Genomic DNA, 16,554 nt, shown 5'->3' with positions numbered 1-16,554 from the left:
TCACACTCTCACACTCACACTCCACCCTGATGTGAAATACCGACACACAACGACACATGTGGCAGACGTGTGGCTCGTCTTCATGGATGTTACTTGTCACACGGCTCTCTCGCTGATTGGAAGTGCTGCTACAAAACAAAGTTCATTCTGTGTTTTTCCTCTGCAGCCCTCTCCTGTCTGATCGTTGCCATGGCGACCGTAGTGACCACCATCACCGGGCTCTCCACGTCGGCCATCGCCACCAACGGATTTGTACGAGGAGGTAAACATGACTTTGTTCTCAGACTGAGAAGAAGAGAATCAGGCACATCAGCAGCAGTGACCCATTAACTGTCACACTCATAACTAATAACCCTATTATAGTATAAACCTCATCAAAACACACACACACACACACACACACACACACACACACACACACACACCTGATGAAGAAGAATATCTATTTATTGGTTGGCACAACAAGACAATAGACAAACAAAGACATCCCTGAAATGTGCATTACAGCCAGTATACAACATATATAATGTACCATGGCAATAGTTCTTCACTCCTATGTCATTAAATGACAGCAGATGAAGAAGCTGTAATAAGATGATGTCATCAAAAGAGTGACGGTAAGAAACCTGACCTTTCTGTTAGTTTCATTCAGCTGGTTTTATACACATCAAAGAAAGTGATAGTAATGATAACCCTGGTACCAAAAAAGGTGTTCATGAATGTAAATAAAAACAGAATGTAATGATTTGTAAATCATATAAACCAGTATTTTATGGAAAATAGACCAAAGACTACATATTGAATGTTGAAATGGAGAAATTTGATTGTTTTATGAAAAATGTATGTTCATTTTGAATTTGATGGCAGCAACACGTCTCTAAAAAGTTGAAAGTGGGTCAACAAAAGACTGGAAAAGTTGTGTAAAGATAAAAACAGACACTATTCTGTAGTGGAAATCACTGCATGGGCTCAGGAAGCTGTGACAGTCACAATGAGCTATTGAACAACATCTGGCCTCCTCCTGCTGCTGGTTGTAAACCTGTGTGGTTTGAACTGACATGAGCAGCTGTCAATCATCACAGTGTGGAGTCAGATGAAGGAAAATCTTTGTGGTGTCTGAGTGGAGGCTCAGACTGGGTGGTCCCTGATGGGTTCATAGCCCACTCTGACACTTTCTGAGAGTTGAACTGCTGACTTGCAGAGTGAAGTGGGAGAGTTTGGCGTTGACCCTGAAAACGAAGCGACCCTGAATTAATGCACACTGATTAACTTTATCTGGAGCTTTCAGCTGTACTTCGTGGTCTTTATCAGCAGAAGGAATTTACTTTTAATATCAAGACGGACCAGAAGTGGCAAATCATGCCAGCTACCGAGTTCCCATATCAACAGATTTATCTCCATGACAACGGAGCACACATTTCCTCTGCAGATCAGGACCATGTGATGTGGGTGAAAGGTCAGCAGCGTGTGGACCTGGAGGGCTGTTATGTCTGCTGTGAAGGTTCAGCTCTGAAGCAGCATTCACACTTTACACAGCTGGGACTCACCGAGAGTCGCTGCTCGGTGTTCAGGGTGTCGTGGTGCGTTCAAAGACACCAGGCCCTGTTTTCATCAGCGGAGCACACTTCACACCTGCGCTGGTGGTGCAGGGGGGCGGGGCTAATGGGTTTGGTGTTTTGATGAACACAGAGGCAGAGCGCACTGGTGGTGTAGGAGGAGGAGGAAATGTCACAGCTGACTTCAATCAGCCAATCAGATCCTCTCCTCCTTTAACCCTCTGCTGCAGCGTGTTGTCAGTTTGTAGTGAGTGAAGAAGCAGACCGACTCCACTATCCAGACTAACCAGCTTCAGGCTCTAACCTCTGACCTCTGAGTTTATGCTGCTACAGTCTCCTCCTCCTGATGATGTGAAACCAGCTGTGAGGAGGTGACTAATATTATAAATAAATCTTCTGTTGTTGTGAGAACTGCTGCCCAGTGGAGGAAGAGCTTCAATGACAGAAGACTAAAATCTGCTTCTTATAAACACTAACATGAAGTCCAGTGACATCAGCACCTGTAACCATGGTGAGGAGAAGTCCTCCAGTGTCTGACCTCGACGTAACAGCCGCAGCTCCCCAGTTCAACAGTCATTTTTAATATGATTAACTGAATCTGAAGGTTTCATTAAACCCGATTTAGTTGTTATGTAAGTGGATTAAACGGGTGGAACATCTGTTAAAGCTGTCTGTGATGTTGGATCAGTCTGAACACTGAAGACATTAAACAGCTGTCTGCAGGTTGTTCTGGGTTTAGACCTGGTCTGAGCTGACAGAGATGTTGGACACAAGTTCACTTGGAAATCGACGCCTAGATATCCCTGCAACGGAGCATCTCTGTCGTCATGGTGACCCCCAGGTTTAGAGGAAGATTCCAGCAGCGCTCTGACTCGGATGGTAGTTTTCAGTTTCTTATTTTATGTTTCTGTAGTTCAGGAGGTCACCGTGTCCTCAGGTCCCTTTACAACAGTCCTCTGAGACCTGCTGGTAGATCTACAGGAACCATTCAGTCCTCTGAGAGTCCCGAGACATTTATAGACGGATTATAATCCACTTTAATATTTACTGAATTTATTGGAGTTTTAATTGGAACAGGGAGTTTAATCTAATGTCTCCTCTGACCCTCTGTTTTTAATATCAAAGTCTACTTCCTGGTATAAACACGTGGTCCTGTCAAACATCCGTGTGCTGTTTTTAATACATGACGCATGTAGTCAGCAACACGGTTGCTGGCTTCATTCATCACATTCGTGACCAAACAGTCCCATCAACCTGTGGAGGAGCTGCCACACCAGAGGGTGGGCGGAGACAGAGACTATTTGCATATTCTCCTCAGGCTTGGAGGAAGGTTTCGGGTTACATCTGAGCCACTGAAAGGAATTATGGGACTTTTTCTTGTGAAAACAGCCTGTAAATGTTCTGTCAGATGAACTGAGAGGAGTTTTAGAAGTGAAATCAGAACCAGCACAGATGCTGTTTAAAGGAACATCAGCTGTCTTCAGATGGACACGCCCACAAAACGGCTCATTTACATAAAGAGACTCGTTCTCACCTGTAAAGTAGGTGAAAGGTCGGTTCGCGTGCAGGAATAGCCTGCAGGACACAAACGTCTTCAACCTGCTGTTCAGTGGGACGTGCCTGGACGGGGACCTGCTCTGTCCTCACTTGTCCACACCTGGACACATGAACCCTTCATGGCCAGTCAGTCTTCATTCCTCCATCAGACTCGTGTGTGTGTGAGATTCTGGACCTGATATCACTCTGATGTGGAGACCTCTCACTTGAGGTTTTATTATCAGAAATAGGTAACATTATCAAAATATAAGCAATCATACACAGGAAACTATTTACATAAGTACCCGCCCACCGATAGCTGTAACCTGACTGCACCACAGGCCTGTCAATCAAACAGACACGCCCCCAAAAACAGGTCTTTTTGAATCTTCTTTTCTAATGAATGAGGGATTATTTTCAGATGGACCTCCAGAAAACTAATAAGAAGGAGTGACTTTAGCTAACAACACCGAGATAACTGATGGACACATTTTATTCACTTTGGATTTGATGAGAGAAGTTGAATGGGAGTCTATGGAGCCGGAGGCTTTTTGGAGCCGGGTCAGGAAGTTATCGGGTTTGACTGACAGTTTGGACCGTCTACTGTATCTGCTGGTTCTGTTCTGAGTCCCTCCTGACTGCTCCAGGTTTGTCTAACGTGTCCCGGTACCTCCAGGTGGAGCGTACTACCTGATCTCCAGGAGTCTGGGGCCGGAGTTCGGAGGCTCCATCGGGCTCATCTTTGCCTTCGCCAACGCGGTGGCTGTCGCCATGTACGTGGTGGGCTTCGCTGAGACGGTCGTGCAACTTCTCAATGTAAGTGTCCTCCACACTTTATTTATATATTATAGTGTTCACTCATCACCAACAGACCATAATAATTATTCCTTTAACAACAACCCATCTCTCAGGGTGTCGACGCCATCATGACTGATGAGACTAATGACATCCGGATCATCGGAACCATCACAGTCATCCTCCTCTTGGGAATCTCTGTGGCTGGGATGGAGTGGGAGGCCAAGGTAGGCACACCCTGTCTGTCCCACCCAGACTGTCCCACCCTGTGCGTCCTGCACCGTCTGTCCCACACCGTCTGTCCCACCCTGTCTGCTGACTGACGTCCTCTCTGCTCCCTGCAGGCTCAGATCTTTCTGCTCATCGTCCTCATCACAGCCATCATCAACTACTTCATCGGCAGCTTCATTCCTGTTAAAGCTAAGGAGTCTCGGGGCTTCTTCGGCTATGACGGTACGACTCCGTTCCAGAAGATTTAACAGCAGTCCTTCCTCTGTCAGCGTGACTGTCAGCTGCTGTTGTTTCTCTCAACAGGTTCCATCATGTGGGAGAACATGGGTCCGGACTTCAGAGGACAGACCTTCTTCTCGGTGTTCTCCATCTTCTTCCCTGCAGCCACCGGCATCCTGGCTGGAGCCAACATCTCAGGAGACCTGGCTGTAAGTACTAGTAGTAGTAATAATAATAATGATTTTAAATAATATTAACAATGATAAATAATAATAAATAAATAACATTAATAATAAATATAATAATACATATTAATAAAATAATAATAATACATAATTTTAACAATAATAATAGATCATATTACAAATAATAATAATAGTAGTAGTAGTAATAATAATAATAATGTGTTGCAGGACCCTCAGCTGGCCATCCCCAGAGGAACCCTGCTGGCCATCGTCATCACAGGGATCGTCTACCTTGGTGTCGCTGTCTCTACAGGTGCAGTACAACCTGCTGGCTGTAGAGTTCATTACATGACTGACTGACTGACTGACTGACTAAATGACTGGCTGAATGCGTCCTGCCTCCAGGCTCCTGCATTGTGAGAGATGCCAGTGGGAACGACACCATCACCTCTCAGTTCTTGAACTGCTCTGATGCTGCCTGCAAGTTCGGATACGACTTCACCTGCAAGAGCGAGAAAGATGGCTGCCCCTTGGGACTCCACAACGACTTCCAGGTACAAGGAGGAGGAGGAAGAAGAGGAGGAGGAGATTACAGTAGCTGTAACATGTTGTCTGATGTCCGTCCAGGTGATGAGCATGGTGTCGGGCTTCGGGCCCATCATCACCGCTGGGATCTTCTCAGCCACTCTGTCCTCTGCTCTGGCCTCGCTGGTCAGCGCTCCCAAGGTTTTCCAGGTAACACTCAGGAGTCACACGTTAACTTCACACCTCTGGTTAGTGTTTAAAGCTCTGACGGGACGAGATGATGTTTTCCTTTTCACAGGCGTTATGTAAAGACAACATCTACCCCGGCCTGGGGATGTTTGCCAAAGGATACGGCAAGAACAACGAGCCCCTGAGAGGCTACATCCTGACCTTCTTCATCGCGCTGGCCTTCATCCTCATCGGTACGCTCACACACACATACACACACACACACTGCTCACTGGTACACACACACACACACACACACACACACACACACACACACACACACACACACACACACACACTGCTCACTGGTATACACACAACCAGTCAGTGGATGATACTACAGTATGGAAACACCTGTTCAGTATCGCTGCAGTCACATGACTCAGCGTTGCATCACCACCAATGACTGCAATATTTCGCAAGAGAATATATCCTCTTCTAGACGATCGAACACAAACAGACATATGAGTGTTAAAGCAGAGACTCTACAACAAGAAGTGAACTTAACTGAACCATTAAAATAAGAGTGAGGACAACCTGACTGTATGAACACTGAAATGATGTGTGAACACCTGAAGTCTGTTCATCTGCACGTGTGCATCATAACTCCACATGGAAGAGATAAAGCAGGTAAATAAAACATGTGATTGGATATCATGAAGATGGATGACAAACTTCAAGAAACTAAAAAAAAACATAATAACAGTTCCCGCAGTGATCAGAAGTTCGAGAACAGACCATAATACACCAAGCAGCCCTCCTTCAAACCGCACAATCTGTCTCTGACAACAGACTTCTGATGTTATCAGCAGGAGGAAAAGAAGAAGAGTTTGTGTGGCAGCTCAGTGTTGCGTAACGTCAGCCTCTATCAACACTTCCTGTTTGGCACAAAGCTGTAAAATGAAACATATTAAAGAAGATGGCAGAAGCCTGATGATGTCCGACGGACCTCCAGCTAAAACAGGTCTCTGAAGAACAGCATGTTGTCTCTCCAGAGGGGGCGGAGTCTTCATCAACATAATCGTCGAACTGACAAGCAGCTAACAATGCTAACAAACAGCTAATAAAGTTAACAAACAGCTAACAAGGCTAACCCTGACACGCCTTCTTCGGTCTTGGACGGTGAAGCTCCGCCCCCTCTTGAAACGTGATATCATCCGATCACCTCGCCCTGCTCGTCGCTTCATCGACGTAGACTTTCTGAACATTTCAAGGGTCTCTGTTGACCTTTTACACAGTTTGACCCACAAAAAAGCCCCAATTCTGTCGTGGAAATTACTGCATGGGCTCAGGAACATTTAGCAACAGCGGACATGTTGAATATTTTCTGCTCCTCGCTCTGTTTCTCGGCTCCAGTTTGTTGACATAGCAGCGGTCACGCTAACGTGTGATGAAGAGACGTAACCTTCTTGAAGTAATTCCAAACTATTCGTTTATTTTAATTCTTAATAGCTGCCATGTTAGAAGCCGATTCAGTGGAGGATGACGTGATGCTGCCAACGTCTCTGTGTCTGCAGTCTGAATGAAAGCAGGTGTTTGCAGGACGTTTTCTCAGCTGACTGCCTCTGTTCTCTTCTTCCAGCCGAGTTGAACACCATCGCTCCCATCATCTCCAACTTCTTCTTGTCATCCTACGCCTTGATCAACTTCTCGGTGTTCCACGCCTCCCTGGCTAACTCCCCAGGTAAGACCCCCACGAGGAGGTGATCCCGAGTGCACCAAGCTGCAGGTCAGCAGAGTCACGAGTTTCTGGTTGAACAGTGAGCATGATGGGAACTGATGCGGTCTCAAATTGAATTACTGGAGGGACTCAGGACACGTCTAAGAGCCTCTGACAGTTTACAGCTCACAAGACCGGCCAATCAGAGGTCAGGTGTACGACAGTAGAGATCATGTGATCACTTAAATGATCTTTAACAGGGACACCAGTCAGCTGGAAATGCCTGTTGAAGCTAAGTGGCTAATTTAGCATTTTAACCCTGCAGACATCAACTGGACAAAAGTGTGTGTGTGTGTGTGTGTGTGTGTGTGTGTGTGTGTGTGTGTGTGTGTGTGTGTGGACTGTCGGACTGTGCAGTGATGATCAGAGGTGAACAGAACCGGTCCTTTGTTTCTCTTTGTGCTGACCTGGTCCACATGTTCACTGTGATGACACCTGATGTTCAGCAGAACGAACTGAAGGAAGAGAAGCGGTAGATGTGCAGTGAATGGTGATGCTGTTGATGACTTCATCATTAGTGTGAAGGTGTGTGTGTGTGACAGGGTGATGTCTTCTCAGTCTGTGATGAACACTGGATGTAAAAGTGAAACAGAAATGTTGAGAACCTCCAGGTAACATGGCAGGTTAGTTCAGACTGCAGCGTCACCGGCCGTCGTTATGAGTCATCAGAGCAGACTGATGACATCACCTTAACTTTCATATCAAAATTTTAACCCGAGCTCCTCCCTCTCTGTGTTCGATCAGGTAGCTGACAGGATGTGAAGGTAATAGTGAATATTGTATGTGTCAGATAACTTCCATCCTTCTACATGTTACTGACATTAGAGTGTCCTCCAGTTAACAGGAGATGATACCAGGTCCAACTGCGGCTCTGAGGTTCACTCATTAAATGCTGACTCGCTCATTAAACATTGACTCGCTCATTAAACGCTGACTCACTAAACATTGACTCGCTCATTAAACCCTGACTCACTCATTAAACGTTGACTCGCTCATTAAACGCTGACTCTGTCATTAAACGCTGACTCTGTCATTAAACGCTAACTCTGTGATTAAACGCTAACTCTGTGATTAAACGCTGCCTCACTCATTAAACGCTGACTCGCTCATTAAACGTTGACTCAGTGATTAAACGCTGACTCGCTCATTAAACATTGACTCGCTCATTAAACGCTGACTCACTAAACATTGACTCGCTCATTAAACGCTGAATCAGTGATTAAACACTGACTCGGTCATTAAACGTTGACTCGGTCATTAAACGCTGACTCAGTCATTAAACGTTGACTCGCTCATTAAACGCTGACTCGCTCATTAAACGCTGACTCGCTCATTAAACGCTGACTCACTAAACATTGACTCGCTCATTAAACATTGACTCACTCATTAAACGCTGAATCAGTGATTAAACACTGACTCGGTCATTAAACGCTGACTCAGTCATTAAACGTTGACTCGCTCATTAAACGCTAACTCGGTGATTAAACGCTGACGCTGTGATTAAACGCTGACTGGCTCATTAAACGCTGCCTCACTCATTAAACGCTGACTCAGTGATTAAACGTTGACTCAGTGATTAAACACTGACTCGCTCATTAAACGCAGACTCGGTGATTAAACACTGACTCGCTCATTAAACACTGACTCGCTCATTAAACGCTGACTCACTCATTAAACGCTGACTCGGTCATTAAACGCTTACTCGCTCATTAAACACTGACTCGCTCATTAAATGCTGACTCACTCATTAAACGCTGACTCGGTCATTAAACGCTTACTCACTCATTAAACGCTGACTTGGTCATTAAACGCTGACTAGGTCATTAAACGTTGACTCACTCATTAAACGCTGACTTGGTCATTAAACGTTGACTTGCTCATTAAACGCGGACTCATTGATTAAACGCTGACTTGTTCATTTTATCTCAGTTTGATCTCACTAACATGTAGTACAGGTAGACTGTGATAAGAAACTGTTCTGGATGTAGATTCAGTCAAAGATCTTCATTAAAACAAGAAAATCCAGATGATCTAATGATGATTGTAGAAACATGAGACTGAATGTGTCAGACAGAGATGAGACTCTGACACACACCTGTACAGGTGAGTGAGAAGAACACGCGTTTGGTTGAGGTGAGCCTTCAGAGTTCAGACTGACGAAGAGCTCGGTGAATCCACAGCTCCTGAATACCAAAGATGTAGCAGAGCTGCAGGTACAGATTGTCTGTCTGGTCCTCCTGCAGCAGAAAACACCGACCTGAACGGTACATTCATCACGTAGAGACACACCTGCGCTTAAATAACGTCACAACCATCATGTAGAGACACACGGTCACAGAGACGGTTAAATAACGTGATGGATGTCTCCTCTATATATATAAACTAAAAACCAGCTGATCGTCTCTGGGACACGTATGACCCTAAACACTTTAATGTACCGTTTACGTCCTGTGGTTTCTATAGACTCTGTCATTGTGTAACACACACACACACACACACACACACACACACACACACACACACTGTGTCCATGACTAAACCTGCTGTAGTGTGTGGTTCAGTGAATCGGAGGTTTCTCTAACAGCTGGATCTCCGTCAGTCTAACCGGCTGCTAACTGACATCATGTAACATGTTGACTCTCCGTCCCTCCATGTTCTCTAACTGAAGCCATGACTCGGATAAAACTCTTGATGACTCAGCGGTCTGATGTCATTTACCTTCTGCTCTCCACCTAACAGGAAGCGCATCTTGTCACCACCCATAGCGTACATGACTTACCGCTCTTGTGCTTAACGTGTTCCGTGACCGTCTGTCTGCGTGTTGTGATGCGTGTTCTGTGGCGCTGCAGGTTGGCGTCCCAGTTTCAAATACTACAACATGTGGGTGTCTCTGGCCGGAGCCGTGCTGTGCTGCGTGGTGATGTTCATCATCAACTGGGCCGCCGCCCTCCTCACCAACGTCATCGTCCTTGGACTCTACATCTACGTCAGCTACAAGAAGCCCGGTGAGACACCCAGAGACACCTTGACCCCCAGGGACACCGCATGTAGAGACAGACACGTCCATCCACACCGTATGCAGAGACAGACATCATCCTGTCATGTGTATCTTCTGAGTTGTTAAACTTGACTGTGACACCAGTTGGTGCTCCAGATGAACCACCACGTTCACGTCAACACGGCCCACAGCACCTCTCAGTTTGACATGCAGCTACACACACACATCAGAGGCCCGTCCGCTCTCTCTGACACCACTCGGGTCAGGAGCAGGCCGACCCGTAAACACAGCACTGACTGTGTGTGTGTGTGTGTGTGTGTGTGTGTGTGTGTGTGTGTGTGTGTGTGTGTGTGTGTTTCCTCCAGATGTGAACTGGGGCTCGTCGACCCAGGCTCTGACCTACCACCAGGCCCTGACCCACACACTGCACCTCAGCGGGGTGGAGGACCACATCAAGAACTTCAGGTACCAAAAACGGCGTCGCTCAGAGGGTTCTGACCGGAAACTCACCTGCAGCATGTCGTGTCCGTTAGTGAAGAGCTTGTAGCACACTGTTCAGTGGTGTTTCTGAGACCTGACTGGTGACGGCGTGCCTTCAGATCATTACCATGGCAACGAACCCGGCAGGAGGATAAAAATCATCTGATCGTGTCTTCAGAACAACTCGTGTTCCTCTGAACTCTGAGTCTCCTGCTTTACATCCCACGGAGCTTAACGTGTGTGACCACTGTAAAAAGTCAGAAAAAAATGGCTTGCAGATTTACAGTTCTTATGTTTTACAACCTTGTTTCTAAAAAAAAAAAAAATTGTGACGCTGAGTCAAATGTAAATAAAAATGATTTTTTGAAAATCACATACACTCATTTAATAGAAAATAGACCAAAGACAACATATCAAATGCTGAAACTGAGAAATGATGTTGTTTTATGTAAACTATTTGCTCATTTTGAATTTGATGGGAGTAACATGTTTTAAAAAAGTTGGGACAGGGTCAACAAAAGACTGGAAAAGTTGTGTAAAATTTTGGATTTCATCTACAGTTCAAAATATCATTAAAAGATTCAGAGAATCTGCAGAAATCTCTGAACACAAGTGACAAGGATGAAAACCAATATTGGATGGTGGTGATCTTCGGCCCTCAGGCAGCACTGCATTAAAAACACACTATTCTGGAGTGGAAATCACTGCATGGGCTCAGGAACACTTCTGAAAACCATCGTCTGTGAACACAGTTCATCGCTGCGTCCACAAATGAAGGTTAAAACTCTTCAAAGAAGAAACCAGATCGAAACATGATCAGAAACACCACCGCTTTCTCTGGACCGAGATCATTGAAGGTGGACTGAGGTGAAGTGGAAAACTGTCCTGAGGTCTGATGGATCACAATCTGAGATTCTGTTTGGAAATCTGGACGCTGCATCCTCCAGGTTAAAGAGGAAAGGGACCATCCAGCTTGTTATCAGCGCTCGGGTAAAAAGCCAGCATCTGTGACGGTACAGGGATGCATTAGTGCACATGGCATGGGTAGCTTGTACATCTGGAAGGAACCGTTGATGCTGAATGATATATTCAGGTTTTGGAGCAACATGTGCTGCCATCCAGACAACGTCTCTTTCAGGGAAGGTCTTGTTTATTTCAGCAGAACAACGTCCAACCACATTCTGCACGTATTCCAACAGCATGGCTCCGTAGTAGAAGAGTCCGCTGATAAACTGACCTCCTGCAGTCCAGACCTGTCAATCATTGAAAACATCTGGAGCATCGTGACATGAAAAATACAACTAAGGAGATCCTGAACTGTTGAGCAGCTGAAATCCTATATCAGGCAAGAATAGGACCACATTTCACTTTCAAAACTCCAAAAACTGCTCTCCTCAGTTCCCAGACGTTTACAGAGTGTTGTTAAAAGAAGAGATGATGCAACGCAGTGGTGAACATGAACCTGTCCCAACTTTTTAGAGACGTGTTGCTGACATCAAATTCAAAATGAGGAGATTTTTATAAAACAATAAAAATTTCTCCGTTTCAACATTTGATATGTTGTCTTTGGTGTATTTACAATTAAATATGATTTTATGTGATTTTCAAATCATCACATTCAGTTTTTATTTACATTTTATACAACGTCACTACATTTTTAGAAACGGGTTGTAAATGTTGTAGGTGACGTCCATGAAATACAGATTGAAACATGATGATGATGATGATGATGATGATGATGATGATGTGGTGGTGGTGATGATGATGTTTTGTATCTGTCTGTAGACCCCAGTGTCTGGTGATGACCGGTTACCCGAACTCCCGGCCTGCCCTCATGGACCTGGTTTACAGCTTCACGAAGAACGTTGGTCTGATGATCTGCGGCCACGTCAGGACGGTGAGATGAAGATTGTAAAGATGTGGTAACAACCATCTAACGTCCTGAAAGGCTTCAGAGAATCCTGATGTCTCAGATGAATACTCTATTATTGACGAAAGGATGTAATTATTCCAGAAGCTGAGTCACACACTCTGCACTCATCTTTATCTGAACTCTGTGCTGATACACCAGCTGTCAATCACTGTTTTCACAATAGATCAGTGCAGCAGCTGATGGTTGGGATGAAGGAGAGCCTGGCACAGAACATACGGACGTGTTTACACCTCGGTCACGTGTTTACCGGTTGCTAGGAAACGTTTGTAGAACAGTCCAATCAGAAAACAAGCCCAGATGTAAACATGGACCACACCTGAGTCCCAGGTGTGAAGGAGGCTGAGGGTACATGACAGGGAGCTGAACAGTTACTGGTCCTCTGAGGTTTCTTCCTCCACGTAGGACCAATTTGTTGTGTGAGTGCTACACAGATTAGGTACATATTAGTGCTGACTATATATCATCCACGTTTTCTCTCCTGGCTCTGAGTTAATAACTTCCCTCCATGTGGAGCAGATTGTCCCTCAGGACTTCCTGTCCTGTGACTCACACCTGTGTTTTGTCCAGCCCGGTAGAACTCCGTGAGTCACATCAGAACCGGCGTGATCCTGAGTGATGATGTGGTTCCGCTCAGTGTAAAGAGCCTTAATAAATCCCCTGCTGCTCGTAAACCCTGCGTGATGGATGAAAGAGTCTCTGTGTGGACTTCTATGGAACATGTTTCTATTGGACTGAAGGAGCTCAGAGAGGTCACATGGTGTAAACAGCACACGCTAATGTTTCCTGTCTGAGACAAACAGTCTGTTCAGTTTATTCAGTGTCATCTCAGGACTGTTACACAGCAACATGAAGACGTTCCAAGTTATAGTTCTAGAGAGGAAGATAACCGGTCCTCCTGAGGACACCTACTGACGGCTTTATGTCTCTGTGTCTCTGTGTCCACAGGGCTACCGAAGACCAAACTTCAAGGAGCTCGCCACAGACCAGTCGAGGTATCAGCGCTGGCTGCTGAAGAACGAGACGAAGGCCTTCTACACGCCAGTGTTTGCAGAGGACCTGAGACAAGGATCCCAGTACCTGCTGCAGGTGAGACACCGCTGAATGGACAGGAGACACCTGTGAATGGACAGGAAGACACCTGTGTGTTCAGACCTCCTGTAGATGGCAGCACTGTTGGATCACTGTGTTTTATGAATGATATATTCTTCTGGTGGTCCATAAACAGAACCAACCGTATGAAGTTCTGATCCAGTCTGAACTTCTCTGTATTATATTACAATTTATCGTGTTACTGACTTATTATAAGATTAGAATTGATATGTATCACAACTTTAAACTGCCTTCAGTGACCTCAGTGAAATGATCAGTCAGCCCTTAAGAAGTGAGTGATTCCTGTTTGTCCGTGTGGTCCCTCTCCAGGCTGCTGGACTGGGCCGCCTGAAACCCAACACCCTGGTTCTGGGCTTCAAGAACGACTGGAGGGACGGAGACATGATGAATGTGGAGACGTACATCAGTATGATCCAGTAAGTAGAGCTGCTTCGTGTAAACACACTCATCCTGATTACGGTACCACAGGGTACCGGACCCGGAGAAGGTGTTGTTCAGGTCCACAGTGCAGTCGCACCTTTGCATGTTGTTAGGATGTAGATGGGTTTCCTGCTAACTGTGCAGCAGTCATGTGAGACGGAGTGACGGACTTAAGCTGAACAGCTTTATTGTAAAGTTGTGGATTAAAGAGGTCACGGACGGTTCTGACCCACAATATTAAAATCACCACTAATACTCTCAGAAATGTGCCCTTTAGTTTCCATGGAGGAAGCAGCTGTGGTCACATGGTGTAAACACACACTCACAACCTCAGTGGAAACACACACTCACAACCTCAGTGTGTCTATGCGTGTTTCTTTTTTCACGCGTTTCTTTTTTCACGCGTTTCTTTCTTCATGCGTGTTTCTTTCTTCATCTGTGTTCTTTCTTCATGTGTTTCCTCTCAGTGACGCTTTCGACTTCCAGTTCGGTGCCGTCATTCTGAGACTGAAGGAGGGTTTGGACGTGTCCCACATCCAAGGACAAGGTACAACACACAACCACAGACACACAACATGCTTCCACCAAAGGGTCTAGTTAATATGGCTGAATATTCATATACATACATAACAAAATATTACAGATGTAGACTAATAAAATCAAGCTCGCACAGTAAAGTAGAAACTTTGAAGAGAGAACTAATAGTTGAACTATTCCATCAGCAACATGGAGGAAAAACTGCCTTTTAACAGGAAGAAACTTCAGACAGAAGCAGTCAGAGATGTGAGGGGAGAGCAGAGAGAAAAGGGGAGCAGAGAGAGAGAGAGAGAGAGAGAGAGAAAAAAGAGGAGCAGAGTCCCAAGTTCTCATTTCCGATCACTTTCAGCGTCACGTCTGTAAAACATCTCATCATTGATTACAACTTATTCTTCCTCCTCTCTTCCTCCTCACTCCTTTTTCTTCATCCTCCTCTTCGTCCCTCCTCCTCCCTCCTCCCCTTTGTTCCTCCTCCTCTTCGTCCCTCCTCCCCTTCGTTCCTCCTCCATCCTCTTCCTCCTCCTCCCTCCTCTTGCTCCTTCCTCCTCTGCGTCCCTCCTCTTCTATCTCCGCCCTCCTCCTCCCTCCTCCTCTTCGTTCCTCCTCCCTACTGTTCCTCCTCCTCCTCTTTGTCCCTCCTCCTCTTCCTCCTCCCTCTTCCTCTTCTCTGTCCGTCCTGTCCTTCCGTGTCATTACAGACGAGGTGTTGTCCTCCCAGGAGAAATCTTCAGTGATGAAGGATGTGATCGTTTCCATAGATACCAGCAAAGACTCTGATGCTGACTCGTCCAAACTGTCCTCGAAGGCCACCAGCCTCCAGAACAGTCCGGCCATCCAGAAAGGTGAGAACTTCCTGTTCTCACTCTGTCCACCAGAGGACAGACGCTCTTTACAGGGACACCATGTGGGACAGTGATGACACAGCAGGAGGGAGACGGATCAATGATTCAAATCAATACAATTCCATTAAAACTCCATTAAAACACTAACAGACCATCTTATTTCTGCATCATTCACGTTACGTATGTTACAGTCATGACAGGGGTGAGGAGTTTCATACAGGCAGTCACTTATTCTGTCTCCACACACACACACACACACACACACACACACACACACACACACACACACACACACACACACACACACACACACACACTGCCGTGACAGGAAGTGGCCTCGGTGACTTCTGACCCCGGTCGTCCCACTGGGCCCAGTTTGTTAGTCCACAGATGTTTTTGGCTACACTGTGTGTGTGTGTGTGTGTGTGTGTGTGTGTGGGACAGAGTTGAGTGTGTCAGTTCCACACACACACACACACACACACACACACACACACACACACAGAACAAATGTTCCCACAGAACCAGACGTTCGGATCCATGCAGGCGGCTGATGTTCGGTGTAGATTCGGTTCCCGCTGCATGTTTCTACCGTCTCTGTTCATCTGGACCAGCTTTATACTCCCTTTTTGAGAAGTGGATTCGTGAGTCCCCACATTGTAATGTGGAACCAGACCATGTGACGCCCTGTCAGCAGATGTATTAAAAGCGTGAGCACCTTCCCCCTCTGTACGGGAGCAGTTGAAGTGAAGGTACCAGAGGGAGTAAAGATGGTTTATAATCCTCTTAGTCCTCAGTGCCAACCTGAGTGCTCATTAACTCAGAGTCTGTGGAAGGTTCACCTCCACTCTGCATCACATTCCTCCCAGAGAAAGGTTTTAATCTGAGTACAGTCTCAGTGGAAGAGTCTGAAACATGCAGCTGCTTCATGTTGTGTAGCAGAGGCCCGTGTGAGACTCTGATTGGACCAGAGTGTTGCGGCTCCGAGTTGCTGCTTTTATTCCTCTTCTTTAAATTCTTGAACAAAAAAAACTCCTGCAGAGGTTCTTCTAATCAACCCAGAGCAGCAGGATGTTAGCATGAAGCTCACAGCTGACCTCAGTCAGGACACAGTCAGGACAGAGCAGCAGATGACGGTCCAATCAGAACAGGCTCTCTGCTCTGCTCCACTCTGAATATCTTTTATAAGTGCACCCTTCTGTTGTCTTTCATCTTCATCGTCTTCATCACAGAGTAACT

At 45.8% G+C, this 16,554-nt stretch overlaps 1 protein-coding gene across 2 annotated transcripts in view; it reads left to right on the top strand.

Moving 5' to 3' along the window:
* The window catches only part of slc12a2 (solute carrier family 12 member 2), a 44,989-nt gene that overhangs the window by 18,281 nt on the left and 10,154 nt on the right, over positions 1–16,554 (top strand). For both annotated transcript variants that reach the window (XM_069169084.1, XM_069169083.1), the window contains exons 4-20: positions 167–262; positions 3,769–3,908; positions 4,004–4,114; positions 4,232–4,340; positions 4,422–4,546; positions 4,751–4,835; positions 4,928–5,076; positions 5,150–5,257; positions 5,346–5,469; positions 6,858–6,959; positions 9,845–10,000; positions 10,359–10,458; positions 12,259–12,370; positions 13,352–13,492; positions 13,826–13,932; positions 14,404–14,483; positions 15,172–15,315. In XM_069169084.1, coding sequence (XP_069025185.1) covers positions 167–262; positions 3,769–3,908; positions 4,004–4,114; positions 4,232–4,340; positions 4,422–4,546; positions 4,751–4,835; positions 4,928–5,076; positions 5,150–5,257; positions 5,346–5,469; positions 6,858–6,959; positions 9,845–10,000; positions 10,359–10,458; positions 12,259–12,370; positions 13,352–13,492; positions 13,826–13,932; positions 14,404–14,483; positions 15,172–15,315 — 1,989 coding nt within the window. The remainder of the gene's footprint in view (positions 1–166; positions 263–3,768; positions 3,909–4,003; positions 4,115–4,231; positions 4,341–4,421; positions 4,547–4,750; positions 4,836–4,927; positions 5,077–5,149; positions 5,258–5,345; positions 5,470–6,857; positions 6,960–9,844; positions 10,001–10,358; positions 10,459–12,258; positions 12,371–13,351; positions 13,493–13,825; positions 13,933–14,403; positions 14,484–15,171; positions 15,316–16,554) is intronic.

This window comes from Embiotoca jacksoni, unplaced genomic scaffold (genome assembly GCF_022577435.1).
Source record: "Embiotoca jacksoni isolate LCO1_2020_lvr unplaced genomic scaffold, fEmbJac1.0.p SCAF_42, whole genome shotgun sequence".
Lineage (NCBI taxonomy): Eukaryota > Metazoa > Chordata > Actinopteri > Embiotocidae > Embiotoca > Embiotoca jacksoni.
The sequence above is the reverse complement of the archived record's forward strand: the minus strand, read 5'-3'. Positions and strand labels throughout refer to the sequence as shown.